Source organism: Vanacampus margaritifer, chromosome 2 (genome assembly GCF_051991255.1).
Source record: "Vanacampus margaritifer isolate UIUO_Vmar chromosome 2, RoL_Vmar_1.0, whole genome shotgun sequence".
Lineage (NCBI taxonomy): Eukaryota > Metazoa > Chordata > Actinopteri > Syngnathiformes > Syngnathidae > Vanacampus > Vanacampus margaritifer.
Genome location: NC_135433.1, coordinates 2,763,895 through 2,782,022, shown reverse-complemented (window position 1 = coordinate 2,782,022; position 18,128 = coordinate 2,763,895). Strand labels below are relative to the sequence as shown.

Below are 18,128 nucleotides of genomic sequence, written 5' to 3'. Positions count from 1 at the left end.
TGAAATTTTATTCCATTTTTTTGCTCATTCAAATTTGGCAGCTTTGTTCGAAGCATTTTTTTTTTTTTTACTGTCAGTTATATACAATAGTCTTTTTGTTAACTTGCTAACTTGTTGCATATAAAATAGTTTCCCTCTGCGTAGAAAAAAACAACATTCTCATAGATTTGCTAGCATTGTAGCTTACTGAAAAAAATGCACGTCACTTGTATGTATTTTTTCAGATTGACGGGACATTTTTACAACAAAAGATCATGTTTTTTAGACAACATATTTTCCACAAATAATTCTAAATTGTAACCCACAACATTTATCTTAATTGAGGCAATGGTTAGGGACTGTTTCTTTATCTGTTGTGATCATTGTTACTTACGACAGCGTATTAGGGCCACGTATAAATATATATTTTTTTAGAGGGCGGGGGCAATATTGTGAAAAAAAACCTCCCAAATTTGCCACTTTATAAAGTGGCAGATTTGCGAGAAAAAAACCTCATAAACCTACGAGAAATACACAAAGCGTAGCTCTAGTCTAATGTGAGGATTTGTTGGTGGTTAATGGGACACTGTTTATAAAATGAAAAAGCAGGATGGAGACAGATTCATTCTTAAATTTAAACTTTACTCGTCATACACGGCAGCTAGAGCGACAACACTTCCTGATCAGCTGACTAACACGAACCAATCAGATGCTAGCATACTTTATTTTAGGTAAATGCAAGTAAATGACGGAGAGTAGCAGATCCAACACATCAATTTAGATACTTGTACAAAAAAATACCAAAATGTATGAATTTGTAAATAAGAATTCTGGAAACATAAATGTTAATATTTAACAAATTAACTTAAATGCTTGATCCTCAGGGTATGGACCTTCACAAAGCGAGGCGTCTTTGTTGCTGGCTAGTGGCCGTACACAACTCTTCAAAGAGCGAATGCTTAACCTGATACGGTTAATCTGAGATAAAGCAATTACTATCTCCTTATTTGGAAACCCGACCGAAAAAGTACTGGCACAAACAGTCGAGTAGTACGTTACGTGTAGTTCTCGTAAGTTTCTGAGTTTTTTTTCTCGCAAATTTGCCACTTTATAAACTTGCAAATTTACGAGGTTTTTTTCTCAGAATATTGCCCCCGCCCTCTAAAAAAATATATACTTATACGTGGCCCTAATCAGGGATGTGATTTGACCAAAGTGAAATTATCTGAAAATTTAGCCGGGGGTCTGGGGGTCGCTGGCACCCAGCTAGGTCCAGAGGTCGAAGCCACCCGGAGCTCATGGGTTTTCCGTGTTTTTAAGTACTTTCAATGCACTCACATGACAAAGAAATAGACAAAACAACAGCATAAATTTTCAATGTATATTGAACTATCCCATATAAAATGGCAGTTTTAGTCAACTCAAAATCAGTCACATTCAAAAACATTGGACTGCCTTTGCTTTTAAAAACTATCACTGAGAATATCATCATATCTAACTAATGTGATTACTAAGTTAACACAGAAATAATGTTGAAGAGTTCAAATTTCATGAACAAATAATTGTATCATGACCAAATGAAAAGTAACTCATATTAGAGCATACCACAAATGTCTTTGTTATAGCAGAAGATGTTATCTGCCGGAGTCATGTGCATACACAATGAACTACAAAAAAAATAAAAAATAAAAATTCGGATTTTTTTTGGGGGTTGGGGGGGAGATAAAAAAATGCGGAATTCCGCGAATTAGCGGAAAAATCACATCCCTGCCTAATACGCCGTCAAAGTTAATGTTTCCTGGTTCACGTTGCTCCTTGCTGTTTTGTTTTTTTCCACCTCTCAATCAGTGAAGATCTCAAATAGGGTTGACTTTGGCTCTTTGTTTCTACTTTGAAGCTCGTTTTTTTTCATTCATTTTTTTACAAGGTGTCAGCATTTGTGATTGAAAAAAAAGTATAGCGGCCCCATTTGAAAAAAAGTAAGGACAGATTCTTGACTTTTTTTTTTTTTTTGCTTCATTACTTTCGGTGTAACGGGTGTTCTACATTGCTTTACACGACCAGTAGGCCTAATAGTTGTAGAAACCATGCGGAATATGTGGGGGGGAAAAAATCAGCTAAATCTGCGTTTGATAAACTGAAGAATCATCAAATGTAAAACCTTTGGCCGTGACGGCAGGTGGGCTGTCTGTTGGTGAAGACGCAGTACTGGAGTCTGCGAGGTAGCTCCAGGGCTTCCACAGGGACGTGTAGATCCGAGAGATGCTGCCTGTGTTCTCCACTTTAGCTACAGAAATAGAGATGAAAAAATGACAACTGGCGGTAAGATTTTCAGCCGGCGGAGGAATTCAAAAAGAGAACCTGAAGTCAATCCTTGCATTGCAATCCAGCTTTCTCACATCACGGCTGCATGAAAGTGTGACGATGTAGCTCAGGATTAACTGTTGCCATAGCGACAACACTGGCCGTGGCATTTTCCTCCATTGTTATTACAGAGCAAATTGGAGGCTTCTACAGCTTCTCCGCCTGCTTGGAGTGAAGAAGGCTTTTGGCCTATTGAGGACATTTATTTTCCTCTACATTGAATCGCTTCTTTCAGCAGCCAATTACTCATACGAAACTATTGTAGTCTTGGGTCTCGCTCCATTTATTGCTTCAGCAATAAACATATCAAATTATTTCCAAGTCTTTATTCAACTAGAGAATAACAACTAATTATAATTATAACTATCATCATTCGTATTAATTAGTAAATGGGCTTTTATTTATATAGTATTGCACTTTCTACCTGCATGACGCAACATAAGGAGCAACTGGGGGTTCATTATCTTGCTCAAGGACACTTCGGCATGGCCACAAAGGTTGGCGCACAACTTTCAGACTTTTTTCAAACTTGAACAAGTCTTCAAAAAAACTATGATTAACATTCACTAAGCTACACATTATGCTGTTTTCTACACCCCAAAAATATGGAAATTAAAAAAAATAACTTGGAAAAAAACTGCAAATATGCGAATCCCAGAACTGAGATTATTGACTGTAATCAGTTCCAGCTGCCACTCCCCCATACAATAAATAAATAAATAATTGGAATGTGCATCTTAATAGGAAACAATAGCTATAACATTGTTCTTTATAAAAACATACAGTAATGACAAACTTAAATAGAATGTAAGAGTTTTTGCTGCAATTGAATGAACATTGTGCTGCTCTTTCTGCTGTGCGCACCTTGGCCACCTGGGGGCAGTAGAATACAGATATAGAGGTCTACACGGAGATTACTTTGTTATATAAAGATTGGTTGATTGATTGATTGCGCTCAAAACTCAGTAAGCTGCAGTAATATTAGCCGTTCTTTGCAGAGGATAAGGGATATATGCCTGCGAGTATCACTTTGTTACCCATCTACATGGTGTTGTTCCACTGTTTGTGTTTGTGTTAGCCCATCTATGTTGTTTTACATTGTTTGTTAGCATTAAGCTAAATGGAATTTAAAACAAAGCTATGCGATTGTTTTAACTACACATGCAATTCTTTCGTTTTGACAGTAAAATTTAAAGTTCACTATTTGCCAAACTGCTGCTTGTTGTGAAGTAAGTTGAGTTCACTGCCCGTATCTTGATTTTTTTGGCTCTCAAGTCAAAGCAATCAGTGTAGCGCTTGTGCAAAAGCAAACAAAACAATCGTTTACAATACACTATTTGCAAATGATGCGGAGTTGTTGTGAATTTTTCGACCGCGCCGACCAGAAGGAGCTGCAAAAAAAAAAAAGTGTTTTCCAATAAGTCCGCTGATCACCTCCCACTGTGCCTCTGTAGCAGTACGCATCATACAGCGCCGTGCTGTTGTCACTTGTGACGTTGGACGTGACGGCGTGAACTCCCGGCTCGTTGCCGCCGCAGTCGGGCCGAGGGCGACTGACCGGGTAGTGGACGCTGCCGTCGGAGAGCCAACCCGGGGCGCAGCTGTCCAGGCCGGCCCTCCAGGCCAGATAAAGCTGGCCCACGGTGGCCAGTTGACCCCCCAGGGACACGCAGCGGTCTGATGCCGAAGACAGCGACAACCTGCCAGGAACTGAGGCGTGAAACACTTCGCCTGCAGGCGGGAAATAGAATGAGAAGGCGGAAAGACGTGAGGTGGGAGGCGGAGCTTATGTGATGCCTGCATTCGACACGGTGAGGGAGGAAGAAAAACATGTTTCTTAGATTTTTTTTTATATATATAACAATTGTCCCAGGTGAGGCAGAAATAAGCGACTATTTTTAGTGGCACGTTCAACAGCAAGCGGCGCAGTGGTTAGAAAATGCGAGGATTGACTCAAAATAAATAACTGTGTTTCTGAATGTCACCACTGCAGTCATGTGGTTTACTCACCTTGGTCAGAATTTGGCAGATTTTGGAGACTTTAATCCCGATACAATGAACCCTCATTTATTGTGGGGGATGTGACACGAAGGGTGTCAAAATTAGTGCGTTCATTTTGAATTAATTTCAAGTTCCTTTAACGACACAAATTTTTTCAAACGTGCAATTAATGACCACCCCTTACTTGGAAAGCCCTGTACTGGGGGAATTCTAGTTGCAACACAGCAGACACGTCCGCGTCAAAATATAGCAGTAAAAAAAAAAAAAAAAATGCATATATTTGCCAAGAGTTGTATTTTACAATTTTAAAAATGTGCACAATTTCACAAGTTACTTCACGTGAACTCATTCACTGCTATTGACGGCGATAGATGTCAAAAATTCATTTGAACTACAGTATTTCTATTAGTTTAACATTTTTCCCACTTTTATTAACAACAGTATGAAATCCTAGAATCTTTGTATTGTATTAGAACAGATATAAAATTTGTGATTAATCGTGAAGTAACTAGTGAAGTCATGCGATTAATTACGATTAAAAATTGTAATCGCCTGACGGCCCTAATTTTTAATAATCGTTTCTTTAAAAATAAAAAAGATTAAAAATAAAAACAAATATTTTATTTATTTTTCTTAAAAAGAAAAGCTTTTTTTAAATTATGGGCGTCAGGCAATTTTTTTTAATCGTAATTGACGCATGACTTCACTCGTTAACTCACGATTTATCCCAAAATTTATATCTGCTTTAAACATTAAAAAAATAATCTAGGTTTTCTTGCTCTTGTTAACAAAAGTGGAAAAAAATGTTAAACTAATAGAAATTGTTAAAATGAATTTATGACGTCTATAGCCGTCAATGGCAGTGAATGAGTTAAAGACTAGATAATTGTTAATATAAGAAAAATGCACTGAGCTGTCACCAATGTCTTACAAATGCAATTATGCTATCTAGTGGCAGAAAAATAACCTCAACACAAATCAATATCACACTCGGTTTTTTTTGGTTTGTTTTTTTTACAGTACAGTACATCCTTTTAATTTTAAGTCACGTTTCTGAATTATTATGAAATTACTGTATCAATGACTAAAAGATTCGGCCATATTTCTGTTAGTTTAACATTTTTGTCCACTTTTACAGTATGTTAACAAGAGTATGAAAACTAGGGTGAGAAGCTCGGTCATCCGGGAAGGTCTCAGAGTTGAGCCGCTGCTCCTCCGCGTTGAGAGGAGCCAGCTGAGGACACGCTGGAGAGACTATGTCTCTCGGCTGGCCTGGGAACGCCTCGGGATCCCGCCGGTGCCGCTGGTTGCAGCGCCATGCTGGGCGTTTTCTATTACACGCCCCCGGTGCACCGTACAATGCGATGACAGAAAGTAGACTCGACCTTAGACCAGCTAAAAACAGGTCTAAATTGTGGCGCAGGTGGTGTAATGCAATTTTGGCGGATTTGACAGCGGCACAGCAGGCAGACAGATTGTGATCTCCACGTGTGGTGGATGTCATCGCATTTCATTCATAAATATGACAAGAAAGTGGCTCTTAATCGTTGTAGAAATCCATTCATTGAATGGATTACTATTACTATGTTATCTTTATTATATTTTTCAAAGCACCCCAGACGAGTAGATATCTTTTCGCAGTTCTTTAAAGAAATTATTTTTTCATGCTTTCATATTTTTTTTATGCTTCCGCCATGATAGAAAGAAAACTCCACCCATGAGCACAGTTAGTTCGACTGACCAGAAAAATATGTGTAAAAAATGTGTTAGCGTGTGCGTGTTCTACCTTCCAGTTCTTTTGCAAAGCAGTACACATCAAACAACTCTTTGGGGTCTCTTTTCCCATAATTCCTCACTCCAGCCGAAAACTCTTTATGTCCAGCGCAGTCCAGCTCAGTTGGCTGGACGGAATAACTGCAAGTAGAAGACAACAATTTTTTTTTTTTACTTTTACATATACATATATATACACATATATATATATATATATACACATATATATATATATATACACATATATATATATATACACATATATATATATATACACATATATATATATATACACATATATATATATATATATATACACATATATATATACACATATATATATATATATATATATATATACACATATATATATATATATACATATATATATATATATATACATACATATATATATATATATATACATACATATATATATATATATATATATATATATATATATATATATATATATATATATATATATATATATATATATATATAGACTACTATATGGCTGCTTCGACACACCAATTTCCTGCTGTGAAGATAAATGATATAGAAAATGAATAATTTTAATTCATTTTTCAGTATTAACTCATTCAATGCCATTGACGGCTATAAACGTCAAAAATTTATTTTCATTATTTCTATTAGTTTAACATTTTTTCCAAAATCTAGAAGAAAAAAAAAAAGTACATTTAGAACAGATGTAAAATTTGTGATTAATCGTGAGTTAACTCGTGAAGCCTTGCGATTAATTACCATTAAAAAATGTAATCGCCTGACGCCGCAAATTTTTAATAATCTTTTTTAAAATGAATTTATGGCAGTGAATGAGCTCATAAACAGCAATTTAAAGTATTTTTTTCAGCTGACAATGTGTCTAACTGATGAGCTCAGCAGCTGAGCGGCAAGCAGGCAAGTCATTTGTTCTCTCCTCACCGGACAGTCTGATCGTCCAGCCAGCCGGCCGCACAGCTGGCGAAGCCGTCATAATACGCGGCCCACATCTGGGCCGACGTGGCCACCCGAGCCGAGTTCTCTTGGCAGGCCCGCTGAGCGTCTGCGAAAGAGAGGGCGTAACCGGCGCTGGGAGTCTGGTAATGAAACACCACACCTGCACAAGCACACAAACGCACACAAGCGGGTCGCTTTGGATCTTTTTCCACGGAATACCACAAGGATGCGTTCAACAACATGAAGGTTCCGCTGGAGTTTCACAGATGAAAGAATATCGTTGGTATTCAGCCCAAATGCCTTAATTTAAAAAAAAAAAAATCACACAATTATTCAGGTGGAAATTGAGATGAGGGCAAAATTGCTTAATTAATCAGCGGTAGCAAAAGTATTCATCCTCTGTACTTTGGTAAAAGTACTCAAAATTGAGTACTTAAGTAAAAGTTAAAAAGTGAATTTTTACTGTCGAAATGTCAAAACAAAAAATCTAATTAAGTACACTAACAACTTATTTGGGCTTTGTTACTTGCCACCATTGTAATTAGGGCTGCTCAATTATAGAAAAAATAATAATCACGATTATTTGGGCAATACTTGAAATCCCGATTATTTATTTTTGGGGTACAAAACAAGAAATTGTTTACACATGTAAAAATATTAAAACCAATTAAAAAAAAAATAGAAACACTATAATTATGTCATTTCCTTTTGGACCAAACAGAATTAAAAATACCATATATTGATAATAATATATATAAATTTTTTTACGTTGGCAAACTTGACGTTGCATTAGGACAATCGTTTTTTGGTAGAAAAAAAAAGAAAGTGTTTAAACGTAAAAAAACAAATACAAATTATTAAGACAAATAAAATTATTTGAAACACTAGTTATGCAAGTTCTTTTTGGATGAAACAAAATTGATTAAAATAATTATTATTATAAATTTAAACAACTTAAAATTTTTTATTAATAATATTTTTTTTTTTTTACAATTACGCTGATTTTGTAATTGGGGAGTGTAATAATTGAAATTGTAATTACATTTTGATTAATTGCACAGCCCTAATTGTAATTAAAACCAAATCACAGGCACGCTAGCATCAACATGTTATTAAAATGAGCAATTAGCACAGAAAAAAAAAAATTCTGCCGCAACCATCAGGATATTGTGGCTCTCTGCTGAGCTTACCGTAGACCACCAGGGGCACGGCGTCTCTCTCGTAGTCGTTGCCCACGGCAACCTGACAGCGGTAAGTGCCCGAGTCGTTGGTACGCAGACTGGAGATCTCCATGGTAGCGTTGAGGGGATTGGCAGCGTATCCTGGCAGCCGGACGCGGCCGTTGAAAGCTTTATTCACCTTGATTACGTCACCTTTGGCGGACAGACAGACAGACAGACAGAGACGGATAGACAAAGAGACAAAGAGACAGGGACAGGCTTCTCCATCAGCAAAAGCAGATTTTAGAAAAGGACCAAGCAAAAGCCTTGAAAATCTTTTCCTCACATTCTTTCGGAGGATAATGACGACATCCCAAGCAATCATTTCGGATCATTTTGTGTTTCTAACTATGAGGAGGCCTTTTTTCCCCGTCCGGTGCACAAAGCAAGGTCCAATTAAGGCATGCTTGGATGAGTTTGGTTTGGAAGAAGTCAAGAAACCTGACCTCCACCGATTTTGATGAGCTAGGACAACCCTTTTGTGACAGAAAGGCCGTCTCGCTCCACGTTGACGACAAACTTAGAACTCACAAAAGTTATTCCGGATCAATGAATGAAAAAAAGGGTAGAAGCTGCGATAGCTTAAAAGGGGGGCGTTTTCCCCTCTTGTTATGGACACTTGCCCCAATAATTGTGTCCATATTTTGTAATATGGACAGTTGTCCCAATACTTTTGTTGATATTTTGTAATCGGCAGCTGTCCCAATAATTTTGTCCATATTTTGTAACAGAGAACTGTCCCAATCATTTTGTCCATATTTTGTAATATGGACAGTTGTCCCAATACTTTTGTTGATATTTTGTAATCGGCAGCTGTCCCAATAATTTTGTCCATACTTTGTAATTAGACAGTTGTCCCAATACCTTTGTTGATATTTTTTTTTAATGGACAGTTGTCCCAATACTTTTGTTGATATTTTGGAATTGGCAGCTGTCCCAATAATTTTGTCCATATTTTGTAACAGAGAACTGTCCCAATCATTTTGTCCATATTTTGTAATATGGACAGTTGTCCCAATAATTTTGTCGATATTTTGTAATCGACAGCTGTCCCAATAATTGTGTCCATATTTTGTAATGGATAGCTGTCCCAATAATTTTGTCCATATTTTGTAATGGGCTCTTGTGCCAATACTTTTGTCAATAGTTTTTTTGACGAACAGTTGTCCCAATACTTTTGTTCAAATTTTGTAATAGATAGCTGATTCAATAATTCTGTCCATATCTTGTAAGGGTGTGAATTGCCTAGTACCTTGCGATTCAATCTGTATCACGATTCATAGGTCACGATTCAATTCAATACCGATTAATCCCGATACAAATCTACAAGTCAATTATTGCGATTTTTTTAAAACTCAAATTTAGAAAATACTAATCGATAAACTTGGCTTGGAAAATACTAACAGGTTGCAATCTGTTTTTCATGTTTGAGCAGCATTGGACATTATTCTTCCATCAAAAATTCATGTTTAAACATCGATTTGGCAGCATATTGCTAGATCGATTTTTTTTTTTAACACCCCTAATATCTTGTATTAGACCGCTGTCCCAATACTTGTGTCCATATATTATGCATGCAGTTTGTCTAGCACTTGTCCTTGAGCGATTATGAGTATAATAAATTAAATTAAAAATTCAGTATGGGTGGCAAATCCGCACGCATAGACAAACCATGATTTGCATTTCAGACATACGGGAAATTTGGAGTTCTCATTTAATCTAACTTGGATGTTTTTAGAATGTGGAGAGAACAAACAAAATCCACAGACCCAAACATCAGAACTGTATGTACATATATTAGGGGTCCAATGATACATGTAGGCTATCTGTAATTGTTCAATACAGCGGTCACAGTTCACTTTTTCTTTTTTCTTTTTCTTTTTTATCAGGACTCAACAGCTTGCGGGTTTGTTGTGAAATCAGCACAGAAAGTGACTATGGTAATACAGGTCGAACTGTCTAAGTCAAAGGTCATTGAAATATGTACAGTATATAAAACTGACTGCACTTTGTTACTTACTACTTTTGTTCTTGACATCATGTTAAAAATGTGGAAATTCAGACAAATTGTCCTGGAAGTGGATTTCTATATTCTTGCAGCTCTGCTAGAGGTCTTCATTCATTCTTATTTGTTTGAATTTGTGAATCTCAGGGTGTTTTTTCTATTGTCTAAAAATGGGAACGGATACACAAATTGTACACGTCGCAGATTGCGTTTACATTAGAAGTCACATTTGTTTTTGTTATTTGAAGAAGTATAAGATAAGATTAAAAAAAATAGAATCTAAATTGGGCAACACGCACTGCAATGTGAACGTAGCCTAATTGAAAAACTTAATGAGAAAACTCTAATGAAAAACTTGTATATCAAAAGATCGGACATAACAAAAAAAATAATCCAAATTGGGCAACACGCATTGCAATATGAACGTAACCTGATTTAAAATCGTAATGAACTTCTGAAAATTTAGCAATAAAAAACAAAAGTATGGCTAAATGGTAAAAAAGTGTCAAATCGAAATAAACCATGAATTTTATGTATCGTTTAGCGCTGTCAAACGATTAAATTTTTTAATCAGATTAATCTTGTCTTTGAATTTTGATTAATCACGATAAATCGCTTAATTAATAAAAGCTTTTTTAATCAACATTATTTGCCTGCCAAATTTAAAGAGCACTTGTTATGTGCTAATTCTTTCGACATTTAATGTTATGAGGACGTCTTCAACACTTTTTTTTTTTTATCAACTGCACACTCTCATCTTCCTCTTTTTCAAATCAACTAATTACTTGCACAATTTAAAATGAAAAACAAAATGCCCCCATTTTTTTGACATGAACAAATATTCTGAACATTTATTAAATGCTTTACTTTAGTAGATGTAGTTGCAACGGCTCACCACTTGGAAAACTCCCAAATTGCTTTTTGTCGATGTTTGTCATTTGATAAGTTCAAATTGACTTATTCTACCTTCAGCTGACAGCACAAGCTGCTCCAGAGCGGATCCTCGTCCACCTGCAGGAGGCCTGACCAGAGTCCACAGGAGGCGGCGGCCACTCGGACCCGATGAGTTGCTGGGAAGCGTGAAGACGCAGGGGAGCACGGCTTCACCTGCCAGCGGCTGCCGCACGCTAGCGTGGCTGACTCTCCGCATGTTAACCACGGAGGAGGATGCACCTGCAGAGAGGACCACATTGAAAAATGAGCGTCGTGAGGGTGCGTGCTTACACTGTAAAAAAAAAAAAAAAAAAAAAAAAAAAGAAGGTAATTTTCCAGCAGCTGGAGCGCCAGAAAAGTACTATGAAATACAAAAAAATCCATAATTTAAGTACAGTTTTTTAACTAATTTTAACAAGATTGTTACAATATAAAAGTATAAAAATAACGTGATTAATTTTGCAAAACATGTCCAATAACTGTTGAAAAATTAGATACTGGGTTTAAAATTGCAACAGTTTACAGTTTAAAAAGCATTTTTCCAACTTACGAGGCTCTCAAACTGCTTTACATTTTTGACACAGCATCAGGAGTTCAGTATTTCACTCAAAGATACTTCAACATGATCACCAAGGGGATTGAACCCACAACCTCAGGGATACCGGCGGACCACTCTACCACTGATCCCCACTGCCACTGCTGTTTATAATTTTAGATCTCATGAAATGTATAATTGGTTTTGCTGATGAGAGCAGAGGCAGCATCCGTAAGTCAAGTCACGTCAAGTCACGTAACGTCAAGTCACGCCAAGTCGCGTCACGTCACGTTACGTCAAGTCAAGTCAAGTCAAGTCAAGTCAAGTCAAGTCAAGTCAAGTCAAGTCAAGTCAAGTCAAGTCAAGTCAAGTCACGTCACGTCACGTCACGTCACGTAACGTCAAGTCACATAACGTCAAATCAAGTCACGTAACGTCAAGTCACGTCAAGTCACGCCAAGTCGCGTCACGTCACGTTACGTCAAGTCAAGTCAAGTCACGTCAAGTCACGTCACGTCACGTAACGTCAAGTCACATAACGTCAAGTCACATAACGTCAAGTCAAGTCACGTAACGTCAAGTCACGTCAAGTCACGCCAAGTCGCGTCATGTCACGTCACGTTACGTCAAGTCAAGTCACGTCACGTCACGTAACGTCAAGTCACATAACGCCAAGTCACGTAATGTCAAGTCACGTCAAGTCAAGTCACGTCAAGTCACGCCAAGTCGCGTCACGTCACGTTACGTCAAGTCAAGTCACGTAACGTCAAGTCACGGTAAGTCACGGCAAGTCACATCACGTCACGTAACATCAAGTCAAGTCACGTCATGTCACGCGCAGAGATAGCAGTTTGCTGCCAAGGCAGATATTTATTAAACATAAAACTCCTCGTTTAGAGGGAAAAACAAAGGCTATAAAATGTTAAACTAAAGGCGCTCCAAAAGGGAGGATGTCTAAACTACAAACAAAACAAAATCACTCCTAAACTAAAACTATACTGTGGCTATACAAAGTTACAAACAAAAGTTGACACAGAAGACAGGACAACAAGGCTGAGGACTGCGACTGCGACTGCGACTGCGACTGCGACTGCGACTGCGACTGCGACTGCGACTGCGACTGCGACTGCGACTGGCTCGAGTGACGAAAACACTTTGGCACAAGACAGGGGAGACGCAGACCATTTAACACATGAGGGTAATGGGAAACAGGTGGACACAATCAGGAATCAGGGTTGACACTGACACCACATGAGGAAGGGCAAGTGACCTGAAATGAAAAGGAGTCTGAATTTTCAAAATAAAACAGGAAATGACAAGACAGTAAAAGCCCAGTCAAGACAACCTCACCGCGATGTGACATTTATATAACGCTTTGAAACAGCCTTAGCTGTCCAATTCTTTGCTTTGTGTATTGTTCACCCTCTCATTAGATGTCCTTTCAAAAATAAATGTTAATGAATTAGTATTATTACACTGAATGCCCTAGATTCTAGGACAAGTCAATTCACAAAGAAATTATGATAGTGTTACATTTTTTTTACTGTTAATTTCTCAGTAAATATTTTTAAAAAAATCCACTTTTTTTTCAGGGTTTTAAAGTTGAATTTTGCATTTTATTCCATTAATTAAAAGACAAATATTTATGAAATTACCAACATATATAACAATTGATATATGTATTTCTAATGGAGTATTTTTTTTTATAGATAAAGGAAAAAAACTCTCAAATAAAATGTAAGATTCTGTTTTACTGTATTACAGGTTTTTTTTTTTACAGTGTACAATGAAGCCAGCGGGAAATGATGTTTTATATCCATTTTCCTCTGAGCACATCAATACTTTTTGATTAAAGCACAAATCAGTGGTCTCATTGATTAGTGCTGCCCGCACTGTAGTAAAAGAGAAAAATAAATGAGGGTCAGCACTGGCTTGAAAGCAATTTGTCTGCTGATCAGACATCGGGGGATTCATTAGCAACTTTCACACAATCTTCGTCATCGCGCCGCAAGACCAAAGTCGATGCTCATTACGGAAATGCAAAGTGCACGCACACATCGAAGCGCTCGTCATCCTGTTGGCTGCTTTTATTTATCCGTTTTGCCGCCATTTTATGACACGTCAAAACCGCACAGCACAAAGCGGCGCGCTTCACGGCCCGGCGCATTCGCAACAACGTCGCCATGACAACAGGATCACCTGAAAAGATGTAACCGCACAACCTCTGTGCATCCCGCAGCAACATAAAACCTATTTGTTTTTCGTTCACTTGATGTGGCCACGTGCCCCGGGAGATAACAAGGTTAGAGAAATGGGGAGTGAATGCAAAAAACAGCGATAATAATACACAAATAAACAAAAGGCTTTTTTGGACTAATACAAATAGCGGATTCAAATCCCCGGAGGATATTTCCATCTGCATTTAGATTGGACATCTTTCAAACACCGAGACTACAAACCCCCCCCAACGCCCCCCCTGAGATCATTTCGGTGAGTTGAGGAGTGCCCCCACAGCCTGCCCCTCAAATCAGATGTAATCACACAAGAACCCGAGAGCGAGCCCGAGAGCCAGGCAGCCAGCCAGCGCGTGAGCCGCAATGAGATCGGCAGCCCGGCGGACAAAAGACGCACCGTCTTAAAGCAGACAAAGAGAGCTGGTGTAAATTGAATGATGGAAACGTTGGAGCTTTTGGCTTTTGGCTGACAAGTGTACTCACAGGCGTGCAACTGACAGATGGCATTGTGAAAATGGGCCTGAAAGTCAACGGAAGAGCACTGCAAGTGACTTGAAGGGACGCTTGCTGTCTTTAGCAGACGTGGCTTCTTCTTGTCAGCTCCCGAAAAGATGGTGAGAGGACGTTTGGACAAACTGTACCAAGTCCCTGAGTGGGCTCCAACTACCAACCTTTCAGTTAATAGCCGAATGACATTGCAAGTAGCGCTAGTTACAGTTTTTTAATTTTAACACACAAATTTTGAAAAACTGTAACACGTCCCTGGGTGGGCTCGAACCACCAACCTTTCAGGTTAACAGCGGAATGCGCTGACACATTGTGCCACAGAGACACTGCAAGTAGCGATATTTAAAGTTCTTGAATTTCAACACATAAGCTAACAAGCTTTCAAATTCAAAGGAAAATTCTGAAAAAAGCCTACCATGTGCCTGTGTGAGTGGGTTCGAACCACCAACTTTTCGGTTTCCGAATGCGCTGACCCAATGTGCCACAGAGACACTGCAAGTAGCAATAGTTACAGTTTCTGAATTTCAACACATAAGCCAACAAGTTGAAATTCAAACCAAAGGGACATTTTGAAAAACTGTAACACGTCCCTGGGTGGGCTCGAACCACCAACCTTTCAGGTTAACAGCGGAATGCGCTGACACATTGTGCCACAGAGACACTGCAAGTAGCGATATTTAAAGTTCTTGAATTTCAACACATAAGCTAACAAGCTTTCAAATTCAAAGGAAAATTCTGAAAAAAGCCTACCATGTGCCTGTGTGAGTGGGTTCGAACCACCAACTTTTCGGTTTCCGAATGCGCTAACCCAATGTGCCACAGAGACACTGCAAGTAGCAATAGTTATAGTTTCTGAATTTCAACACATAAGCCAACAAGTTGAAATTCAAACCAAAGGGACATTTTGAAAAACTGTAACACGTCCCTGGGTGGGCTCGAACCACCAACCTTTCAGGTTAACAGCGGACTGCGCTGACCCATTGTGCCACAGAGACACTGCAAGTAGCGATATTTAAAGTTTTTGAATTTCAACACATAAGCTAACAAGCTTTCAAATTCAAAGGAAAATTCTGAAAAAAAGCCTACCATGTGCCTGAGTGGATTCGAACCACCAACTTTTCGGTTAACAACCGAATGCGCTGATCCATTGCGCCACAGAAACACTGCAAGTAGCAATAGTTACAGTTTTTGAATTTCAAAGCAAGACATCTGTGGCAAGGCCCAACGTTGCAGTGAATGAAAACGAATGAAATTGGAAAAACTATTGTGGGTGGTAGTAGGTAACGTCTGGTCGGTGCTGGATTTCACTTAACTTTCTTTTCTTTGATCCTTCCTCGGGTCTCCTGACAACCTCACGACTCTAGCTGGATTCTGAAGTATTCGGTTTAGGTGAACGGTATGTGATTTTTAATAGGTTTTAGGTGAACTAATGAATACACACGCACGCACACGCACGCACACGCACACACACATGCAAGGAAAAAATATTGACGTTAACGAAACTGAGGGGCAAACTTTTGCGAGGCTAACGAATGTTAATTTCACGTCAGGGTTCGTTCAAGGTCGCAGCGTTTCCTCGCCTTTCTTGTCGCAAGGAAATTTTGAAAACGCTCAAAAGTTCAGAATTTCCTTGCAACAGGAAAGAACATTAAGACTGTTTAGAGAACGTTTAGGAAATGTTGCGACTTTGAACGAACTCTGATCCATCCATTTATCTATCCATTCATCATTCATCCAGCCATTTTTTTATCCATCATCCATCCATTCATTTTTCTATCCATTTAACATCCATCCATCCAGCATTTTTTCTATCCATCATCCATCCATTTTTCTATCCACCCATTAATTTTTCTATCTATTCATCATCCATCCATCCATTTTTTTATCCATCATCCCTCCATCCATCCATCCATTTTTCTATCCATTCATTATCCATCCATCCATTTTCTATTCTTTCATCCATCCATCCATTTTCTATCCATTCATTATCATCCATCCAGCCAGCATTTTTTCTATCCATCATCCATCCATTTTTCTATCCTTCCATCTACCATCCATTCATTGTTCTATCCATTCATCATCCATCCATCCATTTTTCTATCCATCCATTAATTTTTCTATCTATTCATCATCCATCCATCCATTTTTCTATCCATCATCCCTCCAGCCATCCATCCATTTTTCTATCCATTCATCATCCATCCATCCATTTTCTATTCTTTCATCCATCCATCCATTTTCTATACATTCATCATCCCTCCATCCATTCATCTATCCATCCATCCCATTTTCTATCCATTCATCATCCATCCATTTTTCTATCCATCATCCATCCATCCATTTTTCTATCCATTCATTATCATCCATCCAGCTAGCCAGCCAGCAATTTTTCTATCCATCATCCATCCATTTTTCTATCCTTCCATCTACCATCCATTCATTGTTCTATCCATTCATCATCCATCCATCCATTTTTCTATCCATCCATTAATTTTTCTATCTATTGATCATCCATCCATCAATTTTTCTATCCATCATCCCTCCATTCATTCATCTATCCATCCATCCCATTTTCTATCCATTCATCATCCATCCATTTTTCTATCCATCATCCATCCATCCATTTTTCTATCCATTCATTATCATCCATCCAGCTAGCCAGCCAGCAATTTTTCTATCCATCATCCATCCATTTTTCTATCCATCCATTAATTTTTCTATCTATTGATCATCCATCCATCAATTTTTCTATCCATCATCCCTCCATTCATTCATCTATCCATCATCCCATTTTCTATCCATTCATCATCCATCCATTTTTCTATCCATCATCCATCCATCAATTTTTCTATCCATCATCCATCCATTTTTCTATCCTTCCATCTACCATCCATTCATTGTTCTATCCATTCATCATCCATCCATCCATTTTTCTATCCATCCATTAATTTTTCTATCTATTCATCATCCATCCATCCATTTTTCTATCCATCATCCTCCATCCATCCATCCATTTTTCTATCCATTCATCATCCACCCATCCATTTTCTATTCTTTCTTTCATCCATCCATCCATTTTCTATACATTCATCATCCCTCCATCCATCCATCTATCCATCCATCCCATTTTCTATCCATTCATCATCCATCCATCCCTCCATCCATTCATCTATCCATCCATCCCATTTTCTATCCATTCATCATCCATCCATCCCTCCATCCATTCATCTATCCATCCATCCCATTTTCTATCCATTCATCATCCATCCATCCATCCATCCATTACCGGTTCTCAAAGTGCTTGTTCTGTCTTGTCTTCTAAAGAATTAAAATGTTCTTTGAAGGGCAAAAGCATTCGTTTGTTTTTTTGGATTTGAAATGTTATCATTTGTGACATGAGTCCTGTAACTTTTCTGAAACACCAGGCCTTTACTTGACATCTTTACTTGACATCTTTAATTGGAATCAACTTTGTTGTTGATAATTGTGAATTTCATGCAGTGTTAAATGAACAGATGGAGGAGTTCAATTGCATAAATGGCTTTGGAGACGTTCCGGCTCACTCCCGCAGAGGATGTCGACAAACATTCCCAGCGTGTCACCTCTCACTTACAACA

The 18,128-nt window shown here is 38.1% G+C and overlaps 1 protein-coding gene and 1 non-coding gene across 7 annotated transcripts in view; both read right to left on the bottom strand.

The window, feature by feature from the left end:
• Window positions 1–18,128, bottom strand: part of LOC144043563 (neurocan core protein-like) — a 75,116-nt gene that overhangs the window by 29,321 nt on the left and 27,667 nt on the right. For 5 of the 6 annotated variants that reach the window (XM_077557326.1, XM_077557328.1, XM_077557327.1 and 2 more), the window contains 6 exons: window positions 11,269–11,475; window positions 8,268–8,450; window positions 7,063–7,237; window positions 6,131–6,258; window positions 3,778–4,074; window positions 2,141–2,266 (listed from right to left, as the gene is read on the bottom strand). In XM_077557326.1, coding sequence (XP_077413452.1) covers window positions 2,141–2,266; window positions 3,778–4,074; window positions 6,131–6,258; window positions 7,063–7,237; window positions 8,268–8,450; window positions 11,269–11,475 — 1,116 coding nt within the window. The remainder of the gene's footprint in view (window positions 1–2,140; window positions 2,267–3,777; window positions 4,075–6,130; window positions 6,259–7,062; window positions 7,238–8,267; window positions 8,451–11,268; window positions 11,476–18,128) is intronic. The other variant, XM_077557329.1, reaches the window with a different exon arrangement.
• On the bottom strand, window positions 15,600–15,675 carry trnan-guu (transfer RNA asparagine (anticodon GUU)). Its single transcript has one exon. It is a non-coding gene; the product is annotated as a tRNA-Asn (tRNA).